The sequence below is a fragment of the Gekko japonicus genome, unplaced genomic scaffold (genome assembly GCF_001447785.1).
Source record: "Gekko japonicus isolate JY-2015 unplaced genomic scaffold, Gekko_japonicus_V1.1 scaffold608, whole genome shotgun sequence".
In the NCBI taxonomy this organism is placed as follows: Eukaryota; Metazoa; Chordata; class Lepidosauria; order Squamata; family Gekkonidae; genus Gekko; species Gekko japonicus.
This window is the reverse complement of record NW_015162497.1, coordinates 801,360-811,796: the sequence shown is the minus strand read 5'-3', so window position 1 is coordinate 811,796 and position 10,437 is coordinate 801,360. Positions and strand designations below refer to the sequence as shown.

The window sequence follows — 10,437 nt, the reverse complement described above, 5'->3', positions numbered from 1 at the left end:
ATACCACTCTGATGGCAGAAAGTGAAGAGGACCTTAAGAGCCTCTTGCTCAGAGTAAAAGAGGAGAGCGCAAAAATGGGCTTGAAGCTTAACATAAAAAAAACCTAAGATCATGGCATCCGGCCCCATCACTTCTTGGCAAATAGAAGGGGAAGTCGTGGAAGTAGTGACAGACTTCACGTTCCTGGGATCCCAGATTACCGCAGATGATGGTGAACCTAAACAGCATGATAAAAAGTAGAGACATCACCCTGCCAACAAAAGTCCGCATGGTCAAAGCAATGGTATTCCCAGTAGTCATGTATGGCTGCGAGAGTTGGACTGTAAGGAAGGCCAAGCGCCGAAGAATAGATTCTTTTGAATTATGGTGCTGGAGACGACTTTTGAGAGTCCCTTGGACTGCAAGAAGATCAAATCAGTCAATCCTAAAAGAAATCAACCCTGACTGTTCCCTAGAAGGCCAGATAATGAAACTGAAGCTCAAATACTTTGGCCACCAAATGAGAAGGAAGCACTCACTGGAGAAGACCCTGATGGTGGGAAAGATTGAAGGTCAAAGAAGACGGGGACGGCAAAGGATGAGATGGTTAGACAGTGTCATAGATGCAACGAACAAGAAATTGAGCCAACTTCAGAGGACGGTGGAAAACAGGAGGGCCTGGCGTGATCTGGTCCATGGGGTCGCGAAGAGTCGGACTCGACTGTGCGACTGAACAACAACAACAAAGGTAAAAGTGTAAATAGAGTTGATGGAAGAGATCAAATACTTGGGTAGCATATGCAAACAGGGGGTTGGAAGTGAATTGTACCTTGGTCCCTTTTTTATTTTAGTTTTATTTACTTAATAAATGTACCACATTTTAGATGAAACCAAAGCAGGTTACATAAACACTATTTAACAGAGGCAGTGTTGTTTTCCCAAATCAAATTAAACTCTGTCTAGTCGAACTTTGTGTTGCCAACAGTGGCCACACAAAAACCCATGAGGAGTTCACAAGTAAAGAATGATGCTGGAAGTTAAACACCTGCTATTCATCTCCAGCCTATTGAGAGCAGAGACATACAGTTTCTGAACAAAAACATCTGATTTAGCTTTCATGGTTGAAAGCCATTGATAAATATTAGCCTTCAGACATTTGTCTAATCCTTAAAATCCATCTAAAAAAAGTAGGCATCACCACACCTTATGGCAGTAATGTTTGTAAATTGATTATATGTCATATGAACATGATCAGCAAATGCAGCCCCTGCCCACATTGCTGCCTTTAGATAACCCTGCATAAAGTCTCCATTCAAAGACAACTGTATGAAATCAATCAATTATTATGGATTGTACATTCTCGCTGCTTTCCTAAACTGTAAGGACAGGTTTACAAGTTCACTTTCCTTATGAGGAGAGAGTACTGGACACTTCAGGTATTTTGTAATATCTGTTTATTTACCAACATTCACACTGAACAAGTAGGAACAAGTATCTCAGCAATGCTAGTCCAAAAGTGGCATCAGCCCCCAAAAGCAACAGTAGCATTCTAATAGGAACCCCCCCCCCCACACACACTTTCTAATGCCAGTTCCAGAAACTAGACAATGTTTGGGACAAAACAAACTGAATACAAAGATTAGTAAGTGGGGTCACCTATGCATAGGTCGTATGGATGCCATTAATGGATGCCACTAAAAAGCCAGTCCCCCGCCCACCTTCCTGACAGCTTCCATGAATCTCCCTGCTTCCTGTGATCTTTTCCAAACCTGCTTTGCAATGATATTTTAGTACAGATTAAAACAAAGCCTTCTGTGTGGAAGGGGAAGTCCAGATCTTCCTGGTCCTACCCATACTGGTGACATTTTCACTGCCTCAGACCCCTGCAGCAGCCACTGCCTTCCTAGAATCAGAGAAATTTTTTAATTGGCAATTGAATATTGTTAAAGTGTTACAACGTAATTTAAAATTGTCTGATTTTCTGAATTCCCAACTTTTTAAAAAGGAAAATCTCTAGCTCCTTTTGTTGCAGAGAGATGGCTGTCTCTGCAATGAAAGGGGCTAGGAACTTGCTTTGCAATATGGAAGCTAGGAATTCAGAGAACAGAGAGATTATTATAATGGTGTATTAATAACCAAGTTTTGCCAAGTTGCAACCGACTTAAAACACCCCCCCTCAAGGCAAGAAATGAACAGAGGTGGTTTGCCATTGCCTTCCTCTGCATAATAACCTTGGACTTCCTTGGTGGTCTCCCATTCAAGTACTAACCATGGCTGACCCTGCTTAGGTTCTGAGCTCTGATGAGCCTGGGCTAGTCTTGGCTACTGTAATGACATTCATTGTTCATTAAAAAAAAAAAAAACCATGAAAAAAACAACAACCCAAAACAGACCTGTCCAAATGTGGTAAACACCTGTCTTTGTCTTTATTTCAGTATAGCTAATTTGATCAGGGGGGCAGTATTAAAGGAGGAAGTGTCTGATCTTTCTCTCCCTTTGTTTGCACATTGTTCCTCCAATCTAAATTCCCTCTCCAAATCACTATTAGCCATACTGGAGAAGGAAAGAAACAGGCATCCCCAAGAACAAATAGCATCTTGAGAGGACATGGAATTTAGCTTAGGATAATAGCAGAAGAAAAGGGTTATTTTATATGCTAATAGGAACTCAGACAAATCTGAGGATACTTAAATCCGGTGACTGGAGCTGTGAATGGGCAAGGCAGATCTTTCTACAAACCTGAAAAGGGCCCCGGGTCTACAGAAAAATATGACATCAAAACAAACAAAACATAATACATTTGGAGGTTTAAAAATATCCAAACAATGATGAAAGGCAGGTGGAGGGGGCAGGGTCCTTTCCAGGCCTATTTTAGACCTTGAGGGAGGACTCACTGGGGCCAGGCCTGGCTAGGGTTGCCAGCACCAGGCTGGGAAATTCCTGGAGAATTTGAAGTAGAGTCTGGGGAGCATGGAGCTGCGGTGGCTCAAGTGGTTAAGACGCTGAACTGCAGGCTGTGGAAGGTCAGTAGTTCAGCAGTTCGAGACCCGAGTGTGCCGCATGACGGAGTGAGCTCCCGTCTCTAGTTCCAGCTCCTGCCAACCTAGCAGTTCAAAAGCAAGAAATTGCAAGTAGATAAATAGGTACCACTTCAGTGGGAAGGTAACAGCGTTCCGTGCGCCTTGGGGTTTAGTCATGCCGGCCACATGACCACGTAAACATCTTCGGACAGCGCTGGCTCTTCGGCTTTGAAACGGAGATGAGCACCGCAACCCTAGAGTCGGATTCGACTGGCTTTCGAGCAAGGGAACCTTTACTGGGGACCATAGGGTTTGAGGAAGAGAGCCAGATATAATACCATAGAGTCCACCCTCCAAAACAGTCTTTTCCCCCCCAGGGGACAGATCTCTGTCATCTGGAAATCAGTTGTAATTCTGGGAGATCTCCAGGTCACACTTGGAGGTTGGCAACTTTAGGCTTGACAGAAACCACTGTGACTTGAAACCACCTGATTTGTACAACAATTAGTCCTGGCTGCTCACTACTATCCAACAGAAGCCATCCTATGAAAGCCAGTATGGTGTGACAGAGCTTCAGAGTAGTGTCTGGAAGACTCAGGTTCGAGTCCAGTCTTTCTGTGGAAGCTCACTGAGTGGTTTTTAGCTTAGTCACTTGGGCTGTGATTATAAACACTAAATAATCCATTTTTAATGCACTTTTCAACTGGATTTTGCCAGTTCACACAGTAAAATTCAGGTGGAAAGTTTACTGAAAGTGGATTATTTAATGTGTGTGATATCAGTCATACTTGCAGCTTAATCTACCTCAGAGGGTTGTTTTGAGGATAAAAAAAAGAAGAGGAGAATAATGTAAGCTGCTTTGATCTGCTCTGTGGAGAAAGGTGGGGTATGAATGAGTAAATAAATAATAAATATATAATATAAAATAATAAATAAATATATTAAAATAAATAAATAGTAAATAAATAAAGATGGAAGGCAGATAGAAGGGAGGTTGGTGAATGGCTGAAAAGGCAAACATGTGGCAGGGAAAGGGGAGAGGCTATGAAGGTTGCCAGGAGGAGGGACAGAAAAAATAGTGTGGGGAAGGGGATACAGAGGAAAGTAAGGTGCCCTCCCCCAAGTCCTTGAGGGTTCCCTACCATGTAACTGGGCCTGGCCCAGTGGCCATCACCACACACTTGGGCCATTGTTTCCTAGGTAGAAGAAGGAGTGAAAGAACCAGGAAAAGGAGAGAGGTTATGCAGGCTTGCAGGAATTTTTTTAAGAGGAAATAGTGGGGGAGCAGCAAATGAAATGCCTCCCGCAAGTCCTTGCAGCTTTCCTCTCCTACAGCTCCTAGTCCCACATGGCTGTAATGAAGAAAGAACTTGTTGATAGACCTGGACATGGACCTCTCATGTCTTGTATGCTTTGGCCCTTTCTGTGTATATCAAATTCAAACTGCACAAACAATTAATTTATCCCCCTACCCAGTAATTATAAGGACAAATGATGAAGCCATTAATGACCATTAAAGAACTACCTACTGTTGGATTCTGGTGGGTGGATTGGTGATGGCGGTCACTCTCCTCGATGTCTGAGGAAGCGACTAGCACACCCTCGGCTTGGAGGGGTGCCACCTCAAGTGGCACCCCCACGGAGCCCTTGTGAAGGGTTCCAGGCCAGGGGGCTCTTGAGGGTTAGCCTCTTTGACGGCTGGATGCCGGAGAATAGAGGCTTCCCTCCCCGTGGGTCAGGCGGGCTGGGTGCCCTTAGTGAACAAGCCAATCTAACTGGGACAAGCGCAGGAGATCGAGCGAAATAGCATATGAAGAGAGCGGGGTCAAGTTATGACCAACAATGAACGTGAGTTCAACATAAATGGACTTTTTACTAAAATGGAGTAACCCCCCCCCCGTGGGAAAAGCGGCACGTAAGGAGGGACGCCTCCTAAGAATGTAGCGAAGGGGGAAGGGGGGAAGCAAACAGCGAATTCTTTTCTGAGAGACTTACTTGAGTACTGATAGCAGAGCGACGAGTCTTTCGGGTCCTGGCATAGCAGTTTGGAAGTGTAAACAAAGTGAAATATGGCGGCTTCCCGAGGAAAGTTAAAACCAAAAACAGGCAGTCAGAGCCCAAGACCGGATGAGGGAGCAGACGTCATGAAGTCGCTAGCGGATATGCTGAAGCCAGTAATGGAGCAACTCGGTGGTGTTAACCAGCAACTGGCCACACTGAATCAAAACTTCGCTCTGCAGCAGCGCCAGCTGGCAGAAACGGAGAAGAAAGTGGAGCATGCAACTGTAAAAATTACAGAGATGGATATCGCAAATAAGAAGATGAAGAAAAGAGTGATGGAAGTGGAAACAGCACAAAAACTTCAGGAAACCTGTGTGTTACAGCTTCAAATGGAAAAAGCTAACATGACTCTCAGATTTCAGGGGGTGCCGGAAAAGGAAAAAGAAGATTTAAAGAAGACTCTGGGAGAGATTATCGCTCCAGTAACAGGTATTTCAGCGGATGAAATAGTAAAAGACATAGAGACTGCCTACAGAGCATACTCCAATTATATCAGGAGAAATGACCTGCCTGGAGAGATAGTGGTGAGATTTGCAAGAAGACAGACCAGAGATGCAGTATTAAAGGAAACCTCGGCAAACCCACTGAAAATTGGGAATACAATCATAAAGACTTTAAAGAATATACCATTTGAAATCCGTCAAAAGAGGAAAGGTTACAAGGAACTGATCTCATTTCTTCAAACTAATGGAATTCAGTACAGGTGGGCGATTCCTGAATGTGTAATTTTTAAAGTTAACGGCAAAAGAGAGAAGATTGACTCCATCTTCAAAGCTAAGGAAGTAGAACATAAAGATGAAGAATCCAAGTCAAGTGACTCTGTACCTCGGGAACGGATGAGGACTCGGTGGGGGAAGCAGGTGCGGGAGCAACGAAAAATGTGTAAGACCTTAGGGATAGAAAACTGAAGTAAGGACAGAAGGACTCTGTAAATGGCTCTTTGAAGTAAGAAGATGCCCAAGAAGAACTCTCATAAAGATTAACTTACTAATATAGAAGCTGTGTTAAACAAGAACTTCACAAGTATATTGTATTACTAACACTTGTATTACTAACATTTAGATTAACATGGAAAGGATCTCCTACTCTTGGGATTTTAGTTAGTGTGGGTATCTTTCCTTTATCCTTAGTTGTAGCTTCCCCCTCCCTATTTTTCGTTGTAGTTATTAGTCTTATGAAAAATAATAAAAATACCCTTTCGAGGGTTTCAAAAAAAAAAAAAAGAACTACCTACTGTTCACTATCAACTACTTGGCTATGGAAAAATCAAAAGGAAAGTGTTCTCTTTTTGATTAATTCTATACAATTTCATGCTCCATTATCAAAGAGCCTGGACATTCTTGCTGTGGGGATACAGTTTTAAACAATTTTTTTTTTAAACTGAGGTCTTTAAAAAAGAGAGAGAGAGAGAAAAAATGCTCCTCCACTATAGTGACAAAGCTGGGAAGCATTCAGCCACCAAAATCTGCCTTCATTCTATCCATCCATAGCAAAGGTCAAAATGGCAGAAGGAGGAGAGAAGAGTTGTGTAATTCATGTCCTTGCTATCACAAGGGCTGCACTTTCTCCAAGAACTGCCTTGTTTGTGGTACAAGATATCATACTTCAAGGAGGTAGAAGAGAACCCCCATAACAAAAGATCTACTAGCAACTGCATGGAAAAAAATGGAAATCTGTCCAGTTTATAACATGTATAATGACTACTTCATATATGTGGACAACCCCATCATACAGGAACTGCAAGGAATTATTTATGAATGTCTATAAAACTAACAAAACTAATCAGGCTAACAGTATTTTTTTTCAGTATTTGTTAAGGAAAAAGAGCCCACCGATTACACTCAGTTCTGCGCTGGCGTAGATGACCCCATGTCTGTTTTCTGCCATACACTGATACATGCCAGTGTCTGATAGGTTCACGTTGGTTATGGTGAGGGTTCCATGCTCTATCTGAATTCTTTCCTGCAAAACACAATATACATAAATAAAGGAAATTCAGCTTCAAAACTTATCCCTTGCTAGAATCGTATCATTATTATAACACGGCAGAGGTAAAATTGAAGATGAAACAGGCAAATTTATGAACAGTTTACATGATGCAATCTATTTGTCTGCCAATTAAATTTATATCATATTAAAAGCTAAACAGAAAAACCAGTACTACAACTGGTAAATGCCTTTTGAACAGGAGCCCTCTGTTCCTTTTTTCTTTCCCTCTCTCTTGACTCCTCATTGATTGAACATCTGAACCATTTAGATTAATAGCCTCTTCAAGCAGATAAACTTGAATCTAAAACTCCTTCTGTTCTGGAGTGCACCGTAGCCTATCACATCCAGGAAAGCTCTTCAGAACCTTTAGAAAGGCAGAACTATTAGTCTGCATCCCCTTGAAGTATAAGGGGAGCTGTAATCACTTCTAATGGTATAATGAAATCATACACACGTTTTTTGGTACCAGAATTTTTTTAAAAAAACACCTAAAAATGTAAATGCTATTAATTTAACAATCCATTACTTTGGTCTAATGTGATTTAAGTTCAAGAACATCTGCTACTGACCTGCATGGAACAGGTGAAATTAGCATGAGGAACAAAAGATCCTGCAATCATTTGATTGCCGAAGGACATGGGATTTATCTTATTAGCTTTAATAAGTACCACAATGTGTTTCCCTGTATTTTAACGACCAAACCAATAACTCATATAAAATAAAAATTACTGACTTCTTAACTGCAGGGTTACAGTTTCTGTTTGTGCAATCTCTGCTGCAGGGTTGATCAAATATGGGCAAAACAGTCTTCTATGTCAGCATGAAGGGAGTCTGATAAGGGAGTCTGAGTAATCTGCTTAATTTAGCTACATAATGAAGGAAATCAAGGGATCCCCTTGGTGTGACACAGAACAGAACGGGTACTGAGAAGGTATTTCCTGACTTTCCATATATAATTAATCTTTAAACAGTTTATTCTGCCACTGCTAATGGGAGATCAGCTGTAAAGTTCAATTAAACTTTAGAAGCTCAGAAACAGGATGGAGAAAAGCTATTTTATAGCCTAAATAACTATATTATTTTGGCCTCACTGAATCCACACACATTTTGTTACAAAACTACACTTCCCCCTCCCCCACAGAGCGATGAGGAGTTATAAATATGCAGCCATTTTTGTATCCCCTTTCTCATGGCAAATGTCCTCTGGAGATGAGTACTAGAGCTGCTAAATTCCACTGGATTCAGCGGTATGATTGCCAAAGCAGAAAATGGCACGTAAATGCCTAGCTCTCACTGAATATCGGTTAGGAATTAGGTGCCTAAGGATAATTCCTGCCTTTGAAAAATCTGCCTTGAAGTGTCATTGTTTTAACTACAAGGAAAGCTCAAGAAGGAAGTCTGCTCCAGGACGGATGGAGTTTTTAAGGCCACATGGTTGCACACATTTCTCTTTCAACAGCAACAAACTACAGAAACATGAAAAAGGTCATCACATCAAAACAACCTTTTCAAGGCAGTCCCCAAACTCGGAACACAAAGAACACCAGTAACGTTTGTACCTGAGGGATGAGTGGTTCACCATCCTTCAGCCAGCTGTAAGAAGGCTTTGGTCTTCCATTTGCCTTACATTCCCAAAAGATGTTTTCTTCTATAGTCACATGAGCATCACTTATTTTCTGAATCCAGTTGGGAGGAGCTGCAATGAGGACAAATACCACTTTTATAAGGAAGACTGTATTGTCTGTATGCATTTAGCCATCAAATACCTTTCCTCTACACACATCTGTATTTAGAATTAAAGGCCACATCACATAGTTGTGATATTCTTGAAAAGCATTTGTAAGAACTTCAGATCTAGTCTTAAGAAAACAATTTAAAATATGGAATTTTTTTGCACATACAATTTGTATCAGGAAACAGAAAAGTTCAGGTTAAGGTTTGTTCTCTTGTATTTATTGTACTTGCTTCCTTAAATATGTGCTTAATTGTGCATATCTAGATCAAATCTAAACTAGATGTGGTTAAATACTAGTTTCTCCAGGAGATCCTGGAACTGTATTTCTTTGAGGAGCTTGGGATCTCAGTTCCTCATCCTTTTATTATCATATAAAAACAAATCATGAAAAAAATCAGCAGAAGAAACACTCTCAGAAGTCAAAGTTCTACCTGAAATCGCTTGTTCAAGCATGCATCCCTATGTTCACATTCCTAAGTTCAAGGCTATTTTCAAACTATTGATAAATGTATAATAATAACTGGTTGTTTATGAAGGTACTTCATAACTAGATGTCCTTGAATCTGAATGTAGCGTTAAAAGCGTACCCATTTCCTCCTCAGTAGAACACTTGTCAGACACTAACAAAGCATATGCCTTTCATTCATCTGCTCAGAGCTCTTCAGTATATACAACAGGGAAAACAAAGATTCTTTGCAACCTTAAGATACAAAGGGAATGTATATAATCTAAAGAACACAAATGCCAATCAACTGTGAGTTCAACTGGTGTGAAAATACATTAAAGTCATATTAATTTTAGGTTCTCACTTTTATTCTACCTATGCTGTTATCTGCATAGGTTTGGCATTTATTATTCAGGGCATATATTCTTTGAACAGGTCTCCAGTGAAAATAGTGAAGATACATTCACTAAAAGGACAAGCATTGGAACCCATGGATGTAATCCGGGAAGGCCAGAAAATGAAACTAATGCAGTCAGTCTACCATCAATATACTGAAGAATCCTGTTCCTGATTCTGGATCGCTTCATATGGTGTCATTTTATACACACCTGTGCCCAAAGTGTAGAAAGATTCACCCCACCAGTCACACTTTGTAACATAGCACACTCTCACCATGCACAGGGTTAACTTCACAACAGTGGTGACTTGTGTGATGTCTGAATCAGTTCATTCTCTTCATTCTTTTCTTGGAACATCTTTTTTTTTTTTGTTCAACTGCAGTACTTCAAAAGACTATCATTCTGATGCTGTTTTTCAAGGTTGGGTAAGCTCTTTCAGCATTAGCTCTACAGCACTGTAAGAGTCATAAGGGAGCCTACTTTGCTTCTAAAATTAGATATAAACCATTGTTTTATTGAGCAAGATGGGTAGCCATGTTAGTCTGTCTGTCGCAGTAGAAAAAAGCAAGACTCCAGTAGCACCTTAAAGACTAACAAGCTATGTGGCAGGGTATGAGTTTTCGTGAGTCACTGGTATCTGAAGAAGTGAGCAGTGACTCATGAAAGCTCATACCCTGTCACATGTTTTGTTAGACTCTAAGGTGCTACTGGACTCTTGCTCTTTGCTTTACTGTAAATGGTCACCAAGATTAAATTTTATGATCAAGCCAACTAAAAAAAAAAAGAGCTCAGGTTAGTACTAAGTTCTTT

General features: G+C 40.9%; 1 protein-coding gene across 1 annotated transcript in view; it reads right to left on the bottom strand.

The window, feature by feature from the left end:
- Positions 1–10,437, bottom strand: part of LOC107106002 (contactin-4-like) — a gene marked incomplete at its 3' end in the record, with an annotated part of 340,090 nt that overhangs the window by 146,249 nt on the left and 183,404 nt on the right. The window contains exons 9-10 of the mRNA XM_015406077.1: positions 8,609–8,745; positions 6,893–7,022 (exon numbers count right to left, since the gene is read on the bottom strand). Coding sequence (XP_015261563.1) covers positions 6,893–7,022; positions 8,609–8,745 — 267 coding nt within the window. The remainder of the gene's footprint in view (positions 1–6,892; positions 7,023–8,608; positions 8,746–10,437) is intronic.